Raw genomic sequence first — 24,780 nt, forward strand, 5'->3', positions numbered from 1 at the left:
CGTCGTTGTTGGTGTTCCACGGCCGGAAGTAGAGGAAGGGGAGTTACCGTCGATCCGAAAGGACCGGGAGGCCCAGACACAGATGTGGGATCGTGTCAACGCCAGGGTCCGTTCGTTTATTTTCCTCAACTGCACACCACAGGTAATCAATCATGTAAAGCACATGACGCTGGCCAGAGGTATATGGCAGCATTTGGCCTCACTTTACAATAGGGTATCGCCCATGAAGAGGATTTCCTTGGAAGTACAGATGCGGGTTATGAGCCCTGCAAAGTCGTCGACGATGCGGGAGCATATTAACAAGCTGCAGGCTCTTCAGCAGGAAGTTCTTCAGGCTGGGAAGGAGATATCGTCAGAGGACATGGCCATCACGTTGCTGTCACATTTGCCCTCTTCATACTCAGCATTTTACTCGTCTTTGATTACCAGTGGTGGCAGGCTCAACACCATCACGTAGGAGGAGCTTGTGCCCATGGTCCTGGACCAGGAGGAACGATATACGAACCCTCCTCAGGGTGGAGGTTCGGAGGCCTTTACTGGCCAACGGTCGAAAGGCCGTAACTCGGGCAAAGGGAAGGCTTCATCGGAGAAGTCTTTTGAGAAGAAGTCCGACGCTGACCGCGAGAAACTGAAGGCTTAGAGGATCTGTAATGATTGTGGCGAGAAAGGCCACTACTGGAGACAGTGTCCCAAGTGGAAGACCGAGAAGGGTGAAGATTCCTCAGCAGCAATCATGCAGACTCCGGCTTTTGTGCACCTGGAGGTGATGGACACCGATGTTTCGTTTTCTTCCGGCAGGGAGGAGATTGGAGGACTCTCCGCAACGGATACTCGGGAGTGGATTCTCGATAGTGGTGCTTCTAGGCACATGACTCCTTCTCGTTCCGGTTTACAGGATCTCTGCAGGCTTTCTGGTCATATTCTTACTGGGGATACGTCCACTATCCCAGTTCACAGTGAGGGCAGGATGGAGATAGTTCCCGATGGCAGAGGGGGGAAGCATTCCTCCCAGGTGTTGTATGTTCCGACACTTGGTTTTCATCTGTTGTTAGTGCATGTTGTGTGTGTGCATGTGGGAGCATATATTGATACCAAGTTCTACACCCACTATTGGGCACTGATGACGTTAGTGGACATGTCGTAGTATCTAGTCCATTTATGCATGATGGAGTTGATGGTTTATTGTCTTGTGGATGACTACCATGAGGTTATAAATTGCACTTTCTTATAAGGTGAATTTGGGCATTATCCTGGATTCATCTAGGTATATCTTTATGCTAGATTAGCGGACATGCAAATTTCACATTGTGAAGTTTTCGCCCAAGTTGCAGCCAGTTGATATTGTGTTAATTCTTTCTATCTTTAGTGGTGCATATGCCCTGTCAACTACCTTTTTGTTGTAATAATTCTTTCTATTTGTATGATCCTTGGTGCTAGGCTTCATTATGGCTGAGTCTACCTTGTATCTCTGGAGCTCTCACAGAAACTTAGTACATAGACCTTTGTATGAATGTATGCTGTGTGTGCGTGGGGGTGCGTGTGGGAGCATATATTGATACCAAGTTCTACACCCACTATTGGGCATTGATGACGTTAGTGGGGATGTCGTAGTATCTAGTCCATACTATGCATGATGGAGTTGATGGTTTATTATCTTGTGGATGACTACCATGAGGTTATAAATTGCACTTTCTTATAAGGTGAATTTGGGCATGTTCTTGGATTCATCTAGGTAGATATGTATACATTCTCGTAGGTGTGTCACATTCTTCCCTACTTGCACGGTGTCCATGTAAAGTGCCCTTCCATAAAAGGAAGAGATCCAAGTAAAGCTCATCCAAGGTATGGAAGATCTCGAACACTACGAGACCACTTTGCGCCCACTGTGAAGGCTCACATTCTGTCCTTCTCGTGTCAGCACAAAGACTGGCAAAGAAATCTGCAGATGACCAACTTCCACTTGATCGAGCACTTTCCGTTTGTCCAACCGCACATGAAAAATCACTGGAAACATTGAGTATCCTCTGGTAGTCCATGAGAAGAGCACTCCTCCGGAGAATGGCATAGCAAAATCTACTATCCAAACTCTAGCCACTATGCATCGACTTAGAAGGAGCACAAGAAGGAAGAAAGTAGAACCAAGAACAATACTCCTCAAAAACATTGCACCAAATCTGTATCCATCACTGTTCGGTACCTGTATGTCTAAATAACGTGGAACATACTCCAAGTAATACATTAGTTGATACACTGAAGTCAAAACCTTGATTGTTGTCGGTATAGTCTCCAAGGAATTTGTGTACTGTGAAGATACACCAACTGGCCTATGCTTTCATGACAAAGATAAATTTTGTCACGATTGTAACGTATGTATGTATCAGATACTCTCTTCATTGTTGATTCCTGTTGCAGATGCAAAGAGTAACCAGCCAAGGGAACCCCTACCCTCGATTGGTTGCGACTCTTCGCCAAAGGATGTACCTCTTCATCGAATAGCCACATCCCTTCGACGAATGGTTGTATCCCTTGATGAATGGTTGTGCCTCTACATCGAATAGACACATCCCTTAGCCTAAAGTTGTATCCTTTCGTCTATGGTCATGTCCTTTCGTCAAAGGACATGCCTCTTCAAATGTGTCTCTTCATCTCCTATATAAGAGACCTATTGTACTCAGTTTAATCAATTCAATTCAAGTCAATTCAATCTTTTCTCAAGTGTTCTCCTGAAGGCTCTTGTTCTCTAAGTTAAGTACTTAAGTAGTAATTAGTACACAATATGAGGGATTACAAACATAATCTTCACAGTGGTATCAGAGCAAAATTTTTCCTACCCATGGGTTGTGAAGCCCTCACTCTCTCCGCAGCACTCCCTCGTTCACCCCTCTTCTCGGTGTTGTATGGAAGCAGCGGAGCGATGGTGGACTCGGCGTAAAGCTTTGCCCATGGTGATGTAAAGTATTTATTTTTTCCTCCCCCCGTGGGTTATACGGGCCACTTAGCCTCTTCACTCAGCGTTGTTCCCCCTCAACAACCCACACGTGTGTTGTATGGGAGTTATTGAGCGATGGCGGACCTGGCGCAACCCCCCCCCCTCCTCGCTTCGTTCGCTGCAGGCTGTGTGTCCCCTCCTCGCTTCGTGCAACTGCCGGCCCTGAGCGCCCCTCGCTACTGAGTATCGACTGCTCCACCCTCTTCGCATCGTGCAGATACAGCAGGTGGCACCTTTTCGAAGCAGCGCACCCTCTCTTCCGGTTGTCGGGTACGTGAATCGTCACCGTCACCCTTCAGCCATAACAAAAAAAAAAAACCAATAAAATTTTGGACACGACTATGTGGCAGTTTTGGGTCTTTAATAAAAAAAAAAACGGGCGTGCGTTGTGTGAACCCCCTCCCTTTCTGTTGGTGATTCGGCAACCCAACCCCCCCCCCCCCCCCCCCCCCCCCGGCTGTCAGGATGCCGCCATCTTCACGTTCGCCCCCCTCTCCGCGACGATTCGGCGACCATCTTCCTCCCGGCTAGCAGTGGGTTCTCCCGGCTCTGTCCACGCCACATAGTCTGTGTGCTCTCGCCCTCTACGTGCATGCTTCATGGACAACTTTCCGGAGGAACCCGACATGCACATCTCCTACCTGAGTTACATCGACGAGATCCCCGAGGCTCTTCTTCCCGAACACAACCCTCCTCGTGCTCCCACTCCGGAACTGGTGCTGGGTGGATTCCAAGTCTCTTGGACTCTCCTATCCCGGTAGCCCCGGCCTCACAGGTGTACCGCATACATGTCAGCAGCCCGCATGTAACTAAACCCGACACTTGGGCGATCTGGACTATTTTCCTCACCTACGAGCCACTGCACCTTACTCATTTCGAGTACTTTCTGTCACGGTACCCTTAGTTGGCACACTTTCTTCCAGAGTGCAGTGTGGATGGCCTCCGCAATATCTCCTCCACGCGCCCTCCTGTGACATTCTACTGCGAGATCTTCGTCCCCGATTATACTCCATTATCTCCGGTGCCCAGCTCTGTGGCGGAACCAAACGAAGAAGTGGAAGTAGACGAAGTAACCTCCGAGAACGATCCCGAGGAAGTGGAGGACCCTGACTTCGAGTACGAGGATCCCGTTACTGCCTCTCCAGCAGCTGTTCCTTGTCAACGTGCCACCCGCCGATCCTCAGATGGAGGCCTTGCAGATGACCACTCTTCAACAACAGATGGAGGACTTGCAAAGGGCCCTTTTCGACGGTATGGCATCAATGCGATCACAAATGGAAGACATGCAACAACGGCACCAACACCAGCGCGAGGGATCCAGGAAGTCACAGCGAGTGCGTCGTTCGCGTTCTCCAACATCATCATCATCCTCGGTGGGCCAGCAGGACGATCCTTCAACTCTTCTCGATCCGACCGCCGAGGTAGACAATGTTGAACTCCAACTTTCGTATAAATTAATGATCACAGCACAGACAAGAAAGATGGATATCAAGTTACCTGAGCCCTACAATGGCCGCCGCGATAAGCGGTCAATCGATCACTGGCTCTACAAGACGGAGGTTTATTTCTCAAATACCGAATTGCCCGAAAATAAAAAGGTGGCATTGGCCAGTACCCTCTTGAAAGATACTGCCTTCCTTTGGTGGCGACGCAAGATTTCAGATGGCAAGTCTACTCCAACGTGGGATAAATTCCGGCGTGCTCTTCACAAGGCTTTTGAGCCTGCAAATGCGAACTTTCATGCCAGGTCTTCTCTCCGCCGCCTGAGTCAAACTGGCTCCGTGGCCGCGTACATCTCAGAGTTTTAAAAATTGGCTCTCGAGATAGAGACACTTAGCCCCTCTGACCAGCTTTACAGCTTCATTGACGGGCTTGAACCCACGATCCAAGACGAAGTCCATAAGTACAATCCTGCCACCCTGGATGAAGCAATCTCGTATGTCGAGCGCATTAGTGATTACAGGCGTCCTCCCAGGAACTTTTCCTCCGGCGCCCGTTCTTACCAGCGGAATCGACCCAATGGGACTAGCCAACCCCAGTGTCCCAATCCTAGACAACCCAACTCTCGGCGACCATATTCTGGACAACAGTCCTTCCGGTCGCGCTTCTCCGGGCAAGCTCCCGTGTCAAACGCAGGATCCTCCCAGACCGAATCTTTTGGCAGCAGAAATCGAGATCGGTCCCGACAGGACCGTCGCAGCAATGATCGGCGCAACTTCAAGCGAGAAACCCCTTCAGGACAGCAAACCTCTTCATCGACTGCCACTTCATCCCAACCTAGTCGTCCAGGCCTCTTTATAATGTGTTCTGGCGATCACGGGTGGTATGAATGTCCTCAGCGCCCTTAACCCTCCAACACTCGGCGCAATTCTGCGGTGGACAGTTGCCACCATCCTGATCATGACCCGCCTCCTGTGAAAGACAAAAACAAACAAATAGCTTGTTCTGTTCGCGTTTCTGAAGTTGTCAGTACCCTGATGCTTTCTGGCCAAAGTACCAACCCTGTTCCGGTGAATCTTTCCAAGCAGGTCCTTAGTCTTCTGGGTTTCATTGGAGACCATCCCATCAATGTGCTGGTGGACAGTGGTTGTTCCACTAATTTTGTGGGCACTTCTTTGGTTCACAAGCTTCGCCTACAGACCCGACATTTTGTGGATGCTTTTCAAGTAGAGCTTGCTGATGGTTCCTTCCTTAATTGTAACAAAAAGGTGCAGCAGCTTCAGTTCTAGATTCAAGATTACCAAGATCACCTTAATTTTTCAGTGATGCCGTTGTCACATTATGACATGATACTGGGACAATCTTGGCTGTATCGATATGATCTAATGATCAGCTTTCGTTCTCATTCAATCGAGTTATACCATGATGGTCGAGAGCTGGAACTTCATGGCCTTTTCAGTGCCAAACCCATCACTGTTGTTTCTGCCCTGCAAGTCAAACGCCTCGTCCGCAAACGTGACTGTACAACATCCTTGGTCATGTTACGGGAGATTGAAGCAGAAACTAGTGAGCAATCTCAAGCCTCGTCATCAACAACTGCTTACTTGGAGCAACCCTTCTTCAGGCCTTTTCAGGATCTGTTTCCGAATGATCTTCCGACAACATTGCCTCCTCGTCGTCCTGTGGATCACCCGATTGATCTTATCCCAGGTCAACCTCCTCCAACCCGAGCTCCATACCGTGTTTCTTACTCTGAATCTCAGGAGATACAAAAGCAATTACAGGAGTTGCTGGACAAAGGTCACATCCGTCCCAGCAAAAGTCCCTTCGGAGCCCCGGTTTTGCTTGTCAAAAAGAAGGATGGATCAATGCGGCTTTGCATTGATTACCATGCTCTCAACAAGTTGACAATCAAGAACAAATTCCCTTTGCCTCGCATCGATGAGTTGTTCGACCAACTGCTTGGTGCAAAGGTATTTTCCAAGATTGATTTAAAGTTCGGCTATCATCAAATTCGTATCCGTAATGGTGATGAATACAAGACAGCCTTTTGGACAAAATATGGCCATTATGAATTCTTGGTCATACCTTTTGGGTTAACCAATGCCCCGGCCACTTTCATGACCCTGATAAATGAAATTTTTGGGCCGTACTTGGACAAGTTTGTGATCGTTTATCTCGATGATATTCTGGCTTTTAGCCGATCTATGGTCGATCACAAAGAGTATTTACAGATTGTCTTTGAAGTACTACGCACCAATATGCTATACATCAACAAGAAGAAGAGCAAATTTTTCAAGAACCATGTGGAATATCTTGGTCACATCATTTTTGCGAATGGGATTGCAGTAGATCCTAAGAAGATTCAGGCGATTGTGGATTGGCCTGTGCCTCTCACCATTTCAGATGTTCGATCTTTCTTGGGACTTGCTAACTTTTATCAGAGCAAGGTACATAGGTTTTCAGAGATTGCTGCCCCTTTGACAGAATTGACAAAGCTGGACAAACTTCAGTGGTCTTCTGAAGCTGAACAATTTTTCAATGATCTCAAGCATGCCTCGACGACAACCCCGGTATTGGCCATTGCAGATCCCACCCAGCTGTTTGATGTAATGATAGATGCCTCATATCGTGCTTCTGGTGGAGTTTTGATGCAGAATGATCGTGTCATTGCTTTTGACAGCAGGAAGTTTTCAGCTATTCAAAGCAGGTATCCTGTGTATGATAAGGATGCTTTGGGCCGCATGCCACGAGCCACTAATTTTGCCATCACAGATGTACAAATGGAAATCCCTGCTTGTTTCAAAAATGAGTATTTGACTGATAGAGATTTTGGAGGTGCGTTCCGTGCTCTCAAATCTTCTAATCCCAGTCCTGCTGAAATGAACATGTTTGCAGCCTACACCATCATGGATGAGTTGCTGTTCTTTTCTGATTGCATTTGTGTGCCTCACAATACTTCATTGCGGAAGATTCTCATTCAACTCGATTGGTTGCGACTCTTCGCCAAAGGATGTACCTCTTCATCGAATAGCCACATCCCTTCGACGAATGGTTGTATCCCTTGATGAATGGTTGTGCCTCTATATCGAATAGACACATCCCTTAGCCTAAAGTTGTATCCTTTCGTCTATGGTCATGTCCTTTCGTCAAAGGACATGCCTCTTCAAATGTGTCTCTTCATCTTCTATATAAGAGACCTATTGTACTCAGTTTAATCAATTCAATTCAAGTCAATTCAATCTTCTCTCAAGTGTTCTCCTGAAGGCTCTTGTTCTCTAAGTTAAGTACTTAAGTAGTAATTAGTACACAATATGAGGGATTAACAACATAATCCTCAATTCAAGTCAATTCAATCTTCTCTCAAGTGTTCTCCTGAAGGCTCTTGTTCTCTAAGTTAAGTACTTAAGTAGTAATTAGTACACAATATGAGGGATTAACAACATAATCCTCACAAATTTGATGACATGTCCTCGTGTGGTGCCTCCATGACATGAGACACTAAAGATACTCCACCCAATGTAAAGAGCAGGTGAGAAGAGTCCTCTAAACGACCCCAGAAACTGAAGAGATTGCCATTGAAGCGAAAGATTCTCCAATTGAGTGCGAACAGCAACTATGAAGACTCTCCCTTACAGACATGGCTGAAAATTCTCTGTTCATACTTGTGGCCTGATGCAATGAAGCACCTTGAGTGTGTGCTCAACCTAAGAAATGAAAAAAGTTGAGATGCGCACACAGGCATCTCCTTCACATTGCTCCTTCGGTTCTAAAGAAGTCTCCTCCTTGGACTGCTCCTCCGGTTATGAAGAAGCCTCCTCCTTAGATTGCTCCTCCAAAGTCTTCGGACAACCTTCGTGATGTGCTTGGTGGAATCACAATAAAAGCACTGTCCGACAACCATCTTGGTGGGATTCGCTCTTCATGGGTGAGGCAAGTCATCGAGGCTCCCCCACTTGCCATGTCCTCAGCAGGTAGATACTTGGCTACGGTTCTTGGATTGATAAAACAAGCTTAATGGCCTTTTATAGTAAGCTAGCTATTTATGGCATATAAGTGAGAGCTTGGGTTATTGTGAGACAGAGTTTTGCGGATGCACCATTGAAGGTCTGGCTTGGACCAAGAGAGTAGACATGCTCATGCCACGCACATGTCGAGTATGTAGGTTGGCGTGTTGAAGGTCTACAGGCAAGCTTGGTGGTATGGGACGTTGGAGTTAGACATGGGTCTATGGGATTGTTCAAGAAGCCCTAGCCTTGGCTTAGGGGAGATCGGTGGATGCCGGTCGGGGTTGGGAGGTGAGCCAGAGGTGAGCCAGCCTGCTACCTTATGATTTGGTTTAAGTCTAACCTTGGTTTTCAACTGTTTTTAGGATAGATTTTGGCAAGGACTTGACAGACAGTAGGGGAACTCATCAAAAGAGAACTAGAGTCGTCCTCCTATTCCTCCTCCTCCTCCTCCTCCTCCTTTAGGGAAGCTTGCTCTATTGTAGACATGAAAAAATCACGATGATCACTTTAGGAAGAGATATTTGGAGTTTCACTTCCTTCATGGCTTGATCTCCTAGATGTAGAATCTTCATATACACCGTGCATACCATTTGTCTTGCATGTTCAATCTTCTCTTTTTTAAAGCAAGAATACATAGCACCGAAAAACAAATCCAACACAACACACATACTTGCCATGCTATAATTACATGACCAGCCAAGCACAATATTGCATTCCAAGCATTGTCTTTGTCCATTACAGGATCCAAATCCTCTCTTGATACAGTTCTCTGCGTTATACATCTACCTGTACAGTGCTGGCCGACGAGCTTACCAAGTTTTTGTCACCAATTTGGTCCCCTTACTAGTCTTGAACAATGTTTCACACACTCTCTGAAACCAAGGGGTGAATGGGGGTTTTCCACAGAAGAAAGCTGAAGCATTTTGTAACACGTGGTGGAAGCTTTGGGGGTCTTCTTTCAGCCCTAAACACCACTGAGAACATGCTGATGCAAAATGCAGACATGAAGAAAGAGTAGAAAGAGAGAGGTATGCTGGAAATTCAGCATATTACTATGGTACAAAAAGGTACTCAGTCCACAGCCCTAGGCTGCCTTGAAGAAAAGGTGGTAAACACCCAAAAGTCTAGTCCCTACTTGGACCCTAATGATCCACCCCATAAAGGAATGAATGAATCAAACTATGAGCACACTTTGCTATTTATAGGGTTCTTGGACACTTGGTATACTGGCCGACTGTAGGTCGGCCAGTCAAATATGCATTAAATGCTCTTCAGCGCTGCCCGACTGGATCTCTTCCCTTGTTATGATACGCCTGTAGCCGCCCTATCCTCTGGTTCAGCCGACCACCTCTGTGACCAGCCGACAACCTTCTTCTCTTCTAACGCACTGACAGGACATCCTCTTCATGCCCTCCAGGCCTTGCTCCAAGTCCACATTGTCCACTTCTGTATCTTGTGCTCCAAATCCCTAGCTCTAATGGTCTTTTTCTGGTTACCTTTGCTGGAGAGTCTCTGAGAATGTCCATGGCATCTTCATGCACATGACATCCCCCTCAGCTAAACTTGATGACGGGATTCCAACCTGTTCTTGAATGTCTGTCATCATCCCACTCTATTCCCGGAGTCCCTCTGTCATCCATCCAACTCTGGCAACCCTTTTCACTGACGGCCCGGTCTCAAAAACCACTCTGACTATGAATAATATTCATGCATCTGTTCCCTCCAGCCCCCAATCCATTCTTGCCCTGACTCTGAACACCGTCTTGGTCTTCATTCCTGAGAAATGAGTCTGGCACTCTCGCATCACCCCTTGGAGGATAATCCTCCCTTGGGACCGTTGCCCGAGAACCTATCTGGCTCACAGGGTTGCCATCCCCCCTGGCTCTGTGGAACACCACCAACAAACATCCTGGGAGCTCTTCCTGATTCTGTGTTCCTTGCCTTGGGTTTCGTATCTGTGTACTTTCTTGTACCTTGGACCTGTACACCATCATATGGGACTGAATTAGTGTTTATCTTTGCTGAGTCTGATGCTCTGATACCAATGTAACACGCGGAAGCTCTGGGGGAACATGCTGATGCAAAACGCAGACATGAAGAGAGAGTAGAGAGAGAGAGATATGCTGGAAATTCATTATATTACTATGGTACAAAAAGGTACTCAGTCCACAGCCCTAGGCTGCCTTGAAAAAAAGGTGGTAAACACCCAAAAGTCTAGTCCCTACTTGGACCCTAATGATCCACCCCATAAAGGAATGAATGAATCAAACTATGAGCACACTTTGCTATTTATAGGGTTCTTGGACACTTGGTATACTGGCCGACTGCTGGTCGGCCAGTCAAATATGCATTAAATGCTCTTCAGCGCTGCCCGACTGGATCTCTTCCCTTGTTATGATACGCTTGCAGCCGGCGTGTCCTCTGGTTCAGCCGACCACCTCTGTGAGCAGCCGACAACCTTCTTCTCTTCTAACGCACTGACAGGACATCCTCTTCATGCCCTCCAAGCCTTGCTCCAAGTCCACATTGTCCACTTCTGTATCTTGTGCTCCAAATCCCTAGCTCTAATGGTCTTTTTCTGGTTACCGCTGCTGGAGAGTCTTTGAGAATGTCCATGGCACATGACACATTTGCTGGCAAAGTTTGGCTTGAAAGATGGCTATAGAACTTGAGCAATACGACATTTTTACCATATAAAATGACTTATAAGGTTTACGAGTCAATAGGTTCACACACCATTTAAGTGTGGCCGGGCTTATTATTAATTTGGGCATGTATATGTGGACAGGAGGAGGCGCCTATAGCAAACTTGGCCAACGAGTTAGGGAAAAAGCATAAAACTAGTTTTTTTGGGCACATCCACTATTTTTGGGCAGAGGAAGGAAAAAGCACCCCACAAATAGCTAGTTGATTTCATTCAATAAGGATGAGGGCTTCTCTTTTGAGCATGCGCATCCCTCCTTAGCAGATTTGGAGCTCTCTCTCTCTACAGGTCGACCTGTTCCAGTTTGCCCTCTTGCTATCTGTTTGCTGGCCATACAGCAGGTAGTAGGCGGTAGTTTTCCCTCTCTGCTGGTGCAACCGTACAAAAGGTGGTAGGCGGCAACTTTTCCACTCTCTCTCTTCCGTTCGTTGGCCGTACAGAAGGGGCAGCAGGCTTATCTTTTTGCTGGCCGTACAGTGGTATAGCAGGCCGGGTAGCTCCTCCTCTCCCTTGCGGTGGTTGTACAGTGGACAGCAGCCGGTTTTAGCTTTCTCTCTCTTCAGCAGGCCGTACAGTGGTACAGCAGCCAGGCAGATTCTTTTCTCTCTTCACCACTCCCTCCTGACCATTGATTCAGGGGCTGTGTTTGGAGGTATCAGGGACTGTTTTTGAGAGCTTTTCCCGGACTGTTTTTGGAGAGATCTGGTACTATTTTGAGAGCCATTTCAGGGCTGTTTTGGCACGGAGTTCGGCGTTAGATTTGACTCCGTACTGGGCTATTGTTTTCGAGGCTGATTTGCACAGGTTTATGGTGGTGATTGGTGCCTTGATATTTGAGCAAGCTTTTGCTAAGCTTTGTGGAAAATCTGGTGCAGTATTGCACCCACACCTTGGTTTGGTTGTAACCCTTGTATTTCTTGGAATAAAGTAGTTCCTATGGGGGGCCGGCTGTTCCGGCTTAGTGCTGTATTTTGATATTGTTTAGGGTTATTTCTGCTGTGTTTTCATATCTTTGTTGGCATCTGAAGTGTCTGTTTATTGCTCCGGGTTCCCGTCTGGTTTCAGTTCTGGGTATCATTTTAGGCGGCCAGAACAGCATTGGATAGGTGCCCGGTACTGTCAGGCTGGGCGGACATGCCAGGTGTCTAATGGGTGGCCACACATATGAACAGGATGGGATAAAGCAAGTCGAGTGCAATTGGACGCGTGGGGTTGGGGGGGGGGGGGGGGGCTTGTGTAAATTCCAAGCACCCGTGGAGTTCTTCTTCAAGGAGTGACTTTCAAGGAAGGAGGAGCTGGTCTGATCTGCAGCTAGTCAATGTTCCCTTTTCTCTTTGATAATTCTTGCACATAGCACAAGTAGGTCACGGTTAGCTTCATAGCTTAGTTCTAGCCAATTTTTTTCTTTTGAGGCAACTGATGTGTGTGTTGACTGTCTGTTAGGGATCCCTTAGAATCAGGAGTGCACAAATTGGGTTTGGGGGGTGTACACAGCAGCGAGCACAAGTCCACAATGGCCTGTGTAGCGATGGGGAGAGCAATGGGCGAAAGGCGCCCGCTCGTCTTCTCTACCCGTGCTATGCCTTACTACTGCTGCAAGGGCTAGTTTTCCTTGCTTTTCTGGCGAGGGGTCTTACCAGTTGGGAATTGTCAAGGCTCCAATGGGTTGAGCACAATTCTAGTGGTGGAGTACACCAAAGGCGAGGCCCATTTGCAAACTCGTTTAGGCCGTTTACAGGAGACTTGAGAACATGAAGGTGCACTGTTTGAAGAATTTCTCTGCTTGTCAGGCTGAGATGAGCTGCAAGAAAATGATCAGCATTTCATGAATTTGCAGTCTAACAAACAATAAGGGATTCGCTAACACCTGGCTGCCAATAGACAAGTGACAGCAGGCAACACTTAGCAAGCTTTCGGCTGACTGGTAGCCACCTGAAGAAGGTAAGCAAATTGCACAGATGGTGCAGCTCCTATTAAGCTTTGTGGCTCTGATGCCAAATGAAGAAACTACAAGGGATATACAAGCTCGAGAATACCGATAAAACCACTTAATGATCACAATTAGGGATTTAAGGACAAGTCTAATTCACGACCATATTACTTACATCAATCCAATACACACTTTTATAGGGTTTTACATAGCTAATATAGAAGGAGGTGGTGGAAGCACCGGTCGGTGACTTACAGAGGTACCTGAGCCTGCAGACCCACCCAGGAGGAGTTTCCCTACTGCACCCATCCACGACCCACCTCAATCACCTGGAGTTACCTTGGACTGTGCTCGCCAGCTATGGCGCACCCATTCCGTGGCAGCCTTTCACATGGCATCTCGAGGTTGAGGATATTCTCAAGCCATATAGGGACATTCCCCCACTCATGGTGGACATGGCGAGCCTCTTGGTCATATACTCCCCCGTGTTGGATGTTTTTATGGACGAGGATGATATCACAGACACATGAGCTCTTCTTTGTGCTGACACAGAGATGTATTTGCACATTTATCTACATGCTTGCTATGATGCCCACTATGATAATGTTGATGATGATGATTTGATTGACATTTCCAGGTTCACCTGGAGAATGAAGATGCTAACAGGAAGGAGAGGGGTTGCAATTTTGTATGCATATATGCTTCTTGGTTTGGGTTTCTTACGATCGATAACACCAAATTTTGGAAAGTTGACAAGTCACGAACAGCAACTTGAAGGATTGTTTCGGTATGATAATTGGGCACCCCTTTTTTGTATATTAATGGTTTTACAGACTATGTTTTACCTGGCTGTATTTTCCCGGCATTGTTCACATGCGTGAAAAAATCTGATTGTCTTATGGGCTGCAAGATATATGCATTCAAGGCTGCATACACATGCAGAGTCCATTGCCTTCTTCGGAGGTGGTTCACGTGAACAAGCCGTAAGATATCTTTTACTACTGTTAGCAACTTAAGCACTTTTTCATGTCAAGTGGGAATAACAGTTATGGGCTTTTTGTTACACTATTTTAACCACTCAAGACAAAGCGTATTTGTTGTGTAGATGATTGAAGCACGATTTACTGCTTTGCTTGAGCACTCCAAAAGGCTTTTGAGGAAGAGATGGATGTTTGGGATTGCTGATGAGTTCATTACTAAGCAGCTTCCGCACAATGTTACATGGGGTTTGAGCCTTTTGTATGCCATGGACCATCCAGGGGATCGTGCTTCTACCTTTGTACAAGGTTTATCCTCAGCTACCTTGTGGATCCACTTCATTTTTTTTATAAAGATAATAATTATTTGTTTTTTTTGTTTTTTAGTTTTTGAAAGATTTTACTTGACCAATTTTCCTTTTTGCAGGGGAATTGGCGCATGCCTTGCGGTTCTTAGCTTCAGTTGTATCCCAGAGCTTTTTGGCATTTGGGGATCTATTAGAACTCTACAGGAAGTTCCTCGAACTGTCAGGCGGTATAACCAGAATTTCTGAATTGGATGAGCTACTGCATGTGGCTCAACAAGGTATTGAGTTTTGTACCAGCAAGATATCATTACACCCCCTTCCCCCTTCTCTCTCTCTCTCATTCAGTACTTTTTCATTTTGTTGGGATGACAGAGGATAACCCCATACAGGTACTCCGATTTGTCTCATAGGCCGAGTTCGGTCTTTTGGAAGACGTTAATAAAATCTTTCTTTCTTTCTTTCTCTCTCTCTCTCTCTCTCTCTCTCTCTCTCTCTCTCTCTCTCCATGCCATGGACATAATTGTATCACTTTGGTCTCATAGGCCCATTGGGTCTTTAGTAGACTCTCTCTCTCTCTCTCTCTCTCTCTCTCTCTCTCACGCGCGCGCTTGCATTACGCGCACGGCATGCACCACGCGGGTTGGTTTTGAAATTCAGGAATGCATGCCAAATACTTCCTTACTAATAAGAGTGAGGCAAATCCTTGGCATCCTATGTGACACCTCACACAAATAGCTATATTGTGTTCCTAGTATTGAAGACTAATAAGCTGCTTCTCTGCAGACCCTTCACAAAATGCTGTTGCTCTAAGCAACTCTGAGAGGAGTGATAACATTGTTTTCTCAGAAGTAGACATCGTAACACCTGCACAGAAGCTACTTGCAAGGAAATTGACATTTGTCGTCTCACCCAACAAAAGTTTGTTGGTAACAGGTGAGTTTCTTCTATAGCTATGGACGATTGTAAATCATGGTAGGTAAGGCAAAGACCTGAATGTAAAGGCAGTAACATTGATCCATCTTTGTCAAGCTTAAGGTGGGTATTTATTTGCTTAAACACTCTTGCAGGTCCTAATGGTGCTGGGAAGAGCTCCTTGTTTCGGGTTCTTGGAGGACTATGGCCAATTGCAAGTGGTAGAATTGCAAAACCCAGCACCTCGGCAGACAATCAATACAAAATGGGGCTTAGTCGAGAAATTTTTTACGTACCCCAGCATCCTTATACAGCACTCGGGACACTTCGGGACCAGATTATATATCCATTAACGTTGGAAGAGGCTATTGCAAAGGTTTCACAAGCATACAGAGAAGGTGAAGTTTGTTTTTGGCTGGTCTGTACATGGCATGTTTGCAATCTGTGGGCAACAATGGTCCTCTAGCCAAATTGGTTCTCAGTCCTCTGGGTCAGAAATTTGCAATGTGCGCATTAAAGATGTTCTCTTTCCTTTGTTTTTTACAGGCGATAGAGAACAAGCCTTGCAGTTACTTGATAAGAGACTGCTAGTGACCTTGCAGGATGTCCGGCTTGTTTACTTGCTTGAGCGTGAAGGAGGGTGGGATACTGCTGTCAATTGGGAGGATATGCTTTCCTTAGGGGAGCAGCAACGGCTTGGCATGGTAAGCATTGTACTAATCTAGACATGCTATCAGGTTAAGTAGTCTACATCTTCTGTTCCTCAACTTGTAAATTACAATTTGTAACATTAAGGCCAGCTACACGATTAACCCCTGCCTATCAGTGGGGGCCCATCCAGGCCATCTGTGTTGAGAATGGATTGGCAATATTGATATTGCCTGTAGGCTGTCCAACTCCCAGGCCACTCGCATGTGTATTCAGCCTAATTGACATGCAACTTTTCTTATGCGAAATGACAGGCTCGGTTGTTTTTCCATCAGCCTAAGTATGGTATCTTGGATGAGTGCACCAAGTATGTATTCTGAAGCACAGCCTATTGCTCATATACAAGCCTTCTACTATTGTTCCTGCAATCAAGTTAGTATATTCATGGCTTTTTGACACTTTGTTTTGTTTTTAATGAAGTGCAACAAGTGTAGATGTGGAAGAACATCTGTACAAGCTTTCAAGTAATATGGGTATAACAGTGGTCACCATCTCCCAAGTAAGTCAAAGCTGAAAAATCGATGCAAAAAGCATGCTATTGTTTCTCTCTCTTTGCTTCTCTTACAATGAGCTGCTAACACATGTTTCAGAGGCCTGCACTTATCCCTTTCCATTCCATGGAGTTGAACTTGGTTGATGGGGAAGGTGGCTGGGAACTACGCTCAATAAAATCCGTTGAGAATTGAGTGCATCACTGTACATCAGAACAAAGAAGCCAGTATTGAAATCTCAGTAGCCCACCACTGGCAGTAAATTTGAAGGGGAAGGAAAGCTTCAACCTTGGACTCTTCATCAGCTTGTGTGAGGAAATGCCTTGAGACCTTTCCCATATTCTTGTCTTGTTTTGGGCTTCAACAGGAATTTAAGCTTGCAAAAATCAATCTTCTAGGACAACCTCCAAAAGAGGAGGTTAGAGTAGAAATATAATGTACAATTTTGACTTGTAAATTTTAAATGCAGCATTTTTTTTGAAAAAGTCACTGCATAATAATGAAAATTACCACAACTTTATGCCTCGTTGAAGCTCATTATTCAGAGCACAAATTAAGGAGATAAAACTCAATTTTGTTAAGAGTTTCACCCATCTGTTAGCTTTCACATATATACTGAGGTCTTAAAGATAAAGCTAGGATGACTTGAGCCCCTTGAGTACCATTGGATACAAGTATACAGGATTATAGAGGAGAGTGTTATGGCCCTAACAGCTAGTGTATATATTTGAGCCTAGGTTTATGCCTAGGGCAGCCCTAGTGTATATATTTGAGCCTAGGTTTATGCCTAGGGCAGCCCTAGTGTTGGGGCGCGTAGGTTGTAAGTGTCTTATGGGCACATATGGGTGTGGGATGGTGTGAAAACCTATATATGGTAATAAGTGAGCTTTTATGCTATTATTGGATCCTTGGCCTAAATGGGCATGGGATGGTGTGAAAGCCTATAAATGTGAGTAAGTGAGCTTTTATGCTATTATTGGATCCTTGCCTATATAATTGAGTTGAGGGCTCACTGTGAGGGATCACGACCCTAGTGTCTTAGCCGTCACCTCGTAGGGGTGACGGTTGCGATGCCTTAGTGAGGTGTAGGACATAGTTGCGGTGTTGGAGCCTCCTGGCGCAGGAGGGAGGGGGGGTGTGGGGTGCTGCTCGGGAGATTCATGTGGCAGTTTCAGTTGGTATCAGACCCACTCGGGCATCGTTGTGGGAGCAAGCATCATCTTGGTTAATCCTAGTATGTATGTTGTTTCTTACTTTTGTTGAGTTTGCAGAGGAGAACTCACTTTGAGCTGTTCGTAAATTTGTCCCACGCATGGGCATTTGCCTGTAGATGCCATGGGCTTTTGACTGCCCGCATCTGGACCTGCAAAAAGCAGGCAACGGCTTGCTATGCAGCTTCTTTGCCTTCAAAACAAAGCATCCTAGTGTTATTTTTTTTGGGACAATTAAAAGTAGGCTCTTTTAACAAGAAAAAAAAAACAAACTAAGATTTTGTGTGCGCGCTTTTCTTTGGTCCCATAAAAATAACAGTATACCCCTTACTTCTCCTCACAAGATTGAACAAGCTCTCCCTCTCTCCAACTTGCTTGTGATTAACCTTTCGTGGAGAAAGTGCGAGAGTTTTATTAGCTTTTGAGTGCTCTAGTTTGCCTCAAGGTACTACGGAGAATTCCATGCAAGCAATGCAATTTATGGAAGCTCAAGAGCATGTGGATGCCCAAAACTATTTGGATGTTGGGGTTGGGCCATTTTCTTTTTTCTTTTTTCTTTTTTTCCTGGGAAAAAGATCTTCAATTGGTTGAAGAAAAAACAGCCACAAAGGGCCAAATACAAACTTGCCTCATTTAAGGGCAGGAATCAAATGATCATAAGGAAGTGACGCTTCTCCTCCGGCTGGCAACTTTGTTGTGAGAAGGCTATCTCATATGGGGGGGGGGACAACCACACAGGTGGTTTGCAATGCCAAATTGGGGTCATCGCCTCTATCTATGAGGAAGGGGCCAGGCCTCCAAAGTCTCAAGAAAGCTTCTCGCCGCTTTTGCATGCGGTTAGAGCGTCCATGTAGCTTCCCCCACTGACCGCGAGGGTGTGAATGATATCAAGCCACTGGTGGAGTGTGGGTACCCTCGATGGCCTCGCTGCATCTAGCACGCCAAATGTGCCAAGCTGCTATGCTACTACAAATCTCCCATATGTGGCATGAACTTGGCCGCTAGTCACATGTAGGTGGTGTTGTGATTGTTGATACTACTGCAATACGATGGTGAGAGACGGGGTTGGGCCATCTTCTACACATGCTATACCAACTTTTTCACAATCCTTAGGAGGATCTCAAGGAGGGGCAATGGGAATGGCGATGATGTTAATCTCCACCTTACCCTCTCACATGACTTATATGATCTGGGAGGATCTCAAGGAGGGGCATTGGGAACAGCGATGATGTTAACCTCTACCTTACCCTCTCACATGACTTACATGATCTAGATTTGATTTTTGGTTGTGCAAATTAACTAGCTTTCCAACAAAATCCTATTGTGGCTATGGAGCCACCGTACCCTCCTTTTATGCCTAAAACTTTTCAGGGGAGAAAAAGAAGATGACTCTTGAGTTTAGGCATATGGATGAATAGACAAGTTGTTGGGTTTCAGATTCGTCACGTGTGTGTTCCTGTTTGTGTCTGCTTGTGAACAGCCCTGCTTGCCAAAAACGCTTGGAGGGCTTAACATTTTGAATATCCATTATCATGCTTAGGCACACAAAGCCACTCTGCTTCCATTATCATGCTTAGGCACACAAAGCCACTCTACTTCTGACTTTTCTCACACAGCAGCAACCTTGAACGCTTATGATTGCAGCTCTTTGCTTTAATGTGAACACAGATGTATTTGGCAAATGGCAGCTAACTCACTGAGAACTTTTATTTGGCTATGTGGAGGGTAAGTTTTCTAGATGCCCTTATGTCTCTCATCTCCTTGCAGACAGGAAGCTTGTTTTGCAATATATTCAATGGTCGGGTAGACCTCTTGAGATTGGTAATACTTTGAGACAAGAAAGTATCTTTTGGAGCCATGCATTCCCTGCTCCTTTGGTTCTCTGTTTCCTATGGCAAGCTTACTTTCTTTCTACAGAAGACATTCGGGTTTGCCAAGATGTTGATGCTAAAGGAAATGTTTTGTCCTTTCCTCGAGCTCAAAGTCATTGGCAGGTGGGTATGCACCATAGACCTCTATGGGGAACAATTGTAGCCTTTATGGGGTTTGTCGATCGAGTTAATAAGATTTGGCTCCTTGCTAAGATAGCCCGTTGGTAGAAACAAAACCTAAAGAAAATCTGGCATAGTAAATTGCCACTCAAATCTAGATTGTTTTTATGGAGATGCTTGTGGGAGTGCTAGAATTTCTTGAAAAAAGACACATAATGCCCTTCTTGTCGTTGCATAAGGGAAACAATGATGCATCTTCTTTGGTCTTGTCCACAGACTAAAAGTTTCCTTTGGCAAATTTCACATTCTCTTAAACTCAGATTCCTAGGGTATTCCTTCTCTAGATTTTTTTGGCTGTTTGGTAGGTGGCCTTCTAGATTGGTTCATGCACATCCCTCTCTAATCTGGACTAGATATTGGGCTTTGTGGACAATATGGCATGCAAGAAATCAATTGGTTTTTTATTCTGTAAGGATTGCACGCTATCACTACTTTTGTCAATCCTTGCGTCAATCTTTGTTTGACAGCATCCATTTGGATCAGATCGATGATACCTAGTTGGCTTTGTTTTTTCAGTGTTTTTAACTTGTGTGATTGTGGTGTCTCCTTCGTCCTTGTGACAAGTGGTGATGGCTACCTTACGATTGTGATCAAGCTAGTTGAGGCGGTGACTAGCAGCTTTACAGGGTTGCATAGTTGGCTGCGACTTGGTGGTGCTTCATACGATAGATGTGAAGAGGCAGCGCTACACAACAGTGCTACGCTACGTGCGACAACAATTGTACATGGCGCCACTTATACAATAGGTGGCACACACGCTCGACCCTGCACACGACAACGCTTTGTTGGGTGGTTATTAAGGCGGGTACCAAGTGGTATCTTGGCCGTTTACATTTCTATTTGGGCATACAGTTTAGGCAGCAAGATGGTGGCATAGTTATGTCTCAATCAAAGTATATTCATAGGCTTTTGAAAAGGTTTTGTATGGAGGATTGCAAGCCTATTGCCACACTAGTTGAGACATGAATAAAGCTCAGTAGGTTTGATGCATGAGAGCCTGTTTGATACTACCTTGTATAGCTAGGGTGTGGGATGCCTTATCTAATTATGTACGACACCGCCATACATTGCTTATGGTGTGTCCTTGTTAAGCAAATTTATGCACAACCCAGAGACCAAACATTGGCAAGTTGTCGAGAGCATCTTTTGATACCTCCAAGGCACACAGACTTATGGATTGCACACAGACTTATGGATTGCTCTATACTAGGGCGGGTGGCTTTCAACTTTGTGCTTACAATGATTCAGACTGGGTTGGCGACTTCGCTACGTGGCAATCAACTAGTGGCTTTTGCTTTTTGTTGGGAAATTCTTCCATATCATGGCTTAGCAAAAAGCAACCTATAGTGTTTGACTTCATGTGAAAATGAGTATAGAGCAGTCTTCACAGCCACGGTTGAGTGCATATGGCTAAGGAGATTACTTGATGATGTGTATGCATGCCATTGGGTGCTACTCCCCTTATAGATAGTCAGAGTGCTATGGTTGTTGAGAAATCCAGTTTTTCACGCACGACCCAAGCACATAGAGGTGCGTTATCACTATGTGCAGGAGAGCCTTCAAAGTTCATGCAGGTGACATTAGCCTCATCTATTGTCCATCACAAGACAACGTGGCAAATCTTTTCACCAAGGCGCTTCCTCAAGAGAAGTTTGGCTTGATTCCATTTGGGGATTGTACATGTACATTTCCACTACACAGGGGGGGATTTGTAGGACATATACGCATTTTGTAGTGCAGATGTATGTAGTAGTTAGGAATTTATCAGTGCTAGGCACTAGGCACTTAGTTTATTTGGGATTTTTTATACCTTAGTGTCACATGCATACTTTATGGTGACACATGGCACCTTTTACTTGGATCCCTCGGTCCTTAGATGTAGGTGGGCACATTTTACATTTATTGTTATGGGATTCTCTCACACTTGTTACATGAGAGCTTCCAGCGCCATCTTCTCTCCTGTTGTTGTATGACTGTATATGTGATTGCTGCTGCATAAGGTGAATGTTTTCCATTGCTTTCATTGCTCTCTTCCAACAAAGCTGAAACATTTTCTCAGGGGGTTGGATACAAACATTTGGGTTCTTGTATGAAATTTCAAGCCTTAGTCATATGACTGGGCTTTGACTGTGGCTCAGAATTTGGAGATGATACTGAATGGAGGCAAGCTCAAGCAAGTCGAGACAAGCCCCAAACCCCAACAACAGCAATAGTCATCATCCCAGTTGGGTAAGGGAGCACAAAACATCAAAGATAATAAGGATGATAAGGAGTCTCAAAGCAACTCCGGCGGAAAGAAAAACATAGAGGCAAAGTCTAAGAAGACGTGTGAGATGAAGACCATGGAGGGCATTACTCAAGGTTATCTCCAGCTAGACGAGTAAAAGCGGTACCAACAAGCAGAGAATTGAGCAGAGAATTGATATTTTTTCTGCCATCAAGTGGGCCATGGTAAGGACGGTACCGAGTGGAAGGCTAATAAAGTCAACAAGGCGTCATCCTCTATAGCGGGTGGGCCACCGCCGAAGCTACCCCTACCCCTCCACCCTCGATTTCAAATGCTGTTTAGTTGTTGCCCGCTTTGAATCTAGTGCCTCTAGTGGTATTTGATGATAAGGAGGGAGAGTCTGAAGGGCACACGAAAGCTTTCATCTGTGCTTATGGTGCAATGAAGGGACAACAATTCATTGTTGGTACGTCCACACTAGGCACCTAACGTAGGGTGGGTTAATCCCAGGTTAGAGGGGTGCTTGGCTAGGGGAAAACTTCACACTATTTGAAGGAAGGCTTTAAATAGGAGGCATGGTTATAAAAAGAACTATGGGAAAGCACTTATAAGAAAAGCAAGGCTAAGTTTAGGGACTAGGCTCCTATATATGTGAACCCAAGGCGTTAGGCCCAAGAGGATTCCTCATCACAAGAATGTAGGATTCGTAGGACACGATCGTTTAGTTTGATTTGTAGCGTAAGGCCCAAGAGGATTCCTCACCGCAAGAATGCACGGCGTGGCTTGGTGGCATGGGACGCTAAGTCTTATTGGGTGTGGCAGGGGAGCTCTGCCCAGGATGTAGTTACGACCTCCAGTTCGGGGGGTGAGTCTGGGTGGACTCTATAGTTGGGAGGTGAGCCTAAAGCCTTACTTCTGGGTATGGTCCAAGTCAGATGATCCTTGGTTAGCAGTCTTGGATGAGACTCAATAATTTTCCTTTTCGACACGAGCACCTTTGAGGATGCCATGTGTCCATTGTTTTGGGTTGCGTTGTACCTTAGTATCACACCATCTAGTTGTGGATGGGTTTACACTTGATCTCTGCACATACATTATTGACAAAGATCAATAGTGTGAGTTTCATGTTCAAAAGGCCACATTTCGGCGAGACTTCATTCTTTCACCACTTTTTGGGTGTGACATGATTCTTGGCATCCAGTGGTTTTGGGAGTTTGCACCCATTCTTGATTGGTGGTAGGACACCTTTACTATTGTTGATGGTTTACCTTAGTTCTGCAGGGATATGAGTATTCATGTAATTGCACTCATTTCGCATGTCTAGGCCCAACGAGCAATCAGTAAAGGACTTGAGTGTGCATTGATCTATATGCACAATCAACAATATATTGTTCAAACAACAACACCTTTAGAGCAACATTTGGTAGGTCTCCTTCCATGGTTCCAAGACATCATGTCGAGGGATGACCTCCCGCCTAAACTCCCATCCATTTGGCCTGAGGATCATTTGATTGAGTTGGTTCTCGGGATAGAACCCCTCCCAGTAAGTTTTCCATTGCTTGTCGAATGCATTGGAAGGAAAGCTTTAACAATAGTTATACTAGTTACTCCAGGTTGGATTTATTCGACCATCATCCTTGCTGTTTTCTACGCCCATCTTATTTGTGAAGAAGAAAGACAAGACCACACATTTATATGTGGACTAAATGACTTTTGTTGTGGGCGTGTGTGATTTAGCTATGTATTTGTCTATTTTTGCAAGTTATTATTACTATTATTATTATTTTTTTCTCAGGTGTCTCTATCAAGTTTTTTTTTAAATTTATAAAATTTTGTTTGTTTTTGGTGATTCTCTTCTTTCTTTTAAAATTATTCGTAAGTTCATATTCATCAGGCCTTATGACGGTATATATAAGCTCACCAACAAGAATAAGTTCCCAATGCAGAAGAAAGACAAGACTGCACATGACTACAAGACATTGAAAACGCTCACCATCAAGAATAAGTTCCCAATGCTAAGGATTGAGTACATTTTTTAGCATCTCAATGGTGCTAAGTTTTTTTCTAAAATAGATCTCAAGAGTGGCTACTACCACTAGGTCAGTGTCGCCAGGCGTTTTAGAAACGGCAGGTATGAAACGGGTTTCATACGTTTTGAAACGTTTCATAGAAGGTAAGAAACGGGTACAAAAAGGTTTCATACAAAATAGAAAAAACAAAATACAAAAAGGTTTCATACAAAAAGGTTTCATACAAAATAGAAAAAACATGTATATTTTTTACTTGAAATATACAAAAGAAAAAACTGTTGGCATAACTTATAAGAGACCACATTGAATTCATTTCAATAAAAACAAAATACATGTAAGATATGATGATATCACAAATCACGTGGGTGATCACTGATGACTAAATAGAAATCAAAAGGATCACCACGTGGGTGATGAGTCATGACTCAAAATCCAAGATCAAAATAAATAACATGTCCAAAGTTCAAACTAAATACCATGTCCAAATAAAATCTTACTGGCAGCTGCTAGCTACTATGTGCATCCTCATCTGCATCCTCATGCTCATCCTCATCTGCATCTTCTGCCTCACTCTCAAGGTCACTACCGGTAGCCGAGTCCTCAAATGCCTCATCCTCTAGAGGTGCAGGTGCACCACTAGTACTAGCCTCTCGAGAAGATCGTGTAGTGCGAGCTGGAGCCATGATCTCCTCATAGAGCATAGAATAGATGTCTCTCTCCTCTTGTTGAATTTCGAGAATCTCCTTGCACTTCATGATATCAATCTTATCTGGATTCACTTAGCGAGGCTCA

General features: G+C 45.0%; 1 protein-coding gene across 1 annotated transcript in view; it reads left to right on the forward strand.

The window, feature by feature from the left end:
• The window catches only part of LOC147622587 (ABC transporter D family member 1-like), a 49,694-nt gene extending 32,700 nt beyond the window's left edge, over positions 1-16,994 (forward strand). The window contains exons 16-25 of the mRNA XM_086822111.1: positions 13,711-13,860; positions 13,984-14,056; positions 14,179-14,359; positions 14,478-14,636; positions 15,142-15,291; positions 15,426-15,668; positions 15,817-15,974; positions 16,233-16,285; positions 16,399-16,477; positions 16,569-16,994. Of these exons, the coding sequence (XP_086678237.1) occupies positions 13,711-13,860; positions 13,984-14,056; positions 14,179-14,359; positions 14,478-14,636; positions 15,142-15,291; positions 15,426-15,668; positions 15,817-15,974; positions 16,233-16,285; positions 16,399-16,477; positions 16,569-16,664 (1,342 nt within the window). The 3' untranslated portion in view covers positions 16,665-16,994. The remainder of the gene's footprint in view (positions 1-13,710; positions 13,861-13,983; positions 14,057-14,178; positions 14,360-14,477; positions 14,637-15,141; positions 15,292-15,425; positions 15,669-15,816; positions 15,975-16,232; positions 16,286-16,398; positions 16,478-16,568) is intronic.
• Positions 16,995-24,780: the final 7,786 nt, after the last annotated feature.

Source organism: Cibotium barometz, chromosome 28 (genome assembly GCF_041138505.1).
Source record: "Cibotium barometz isolate CiBa-2024 chromosome 28, ASM4113850v1, whole genome shotgun sequence".
Classification (NCBI taxonomy): domain Eukaryota; kingdom Viridiplantae; phylum Streptophyta; class Polypodiopsida; order Cyatheales; family Cibotiaceae; genus Cibotium; species Cibotium barometz.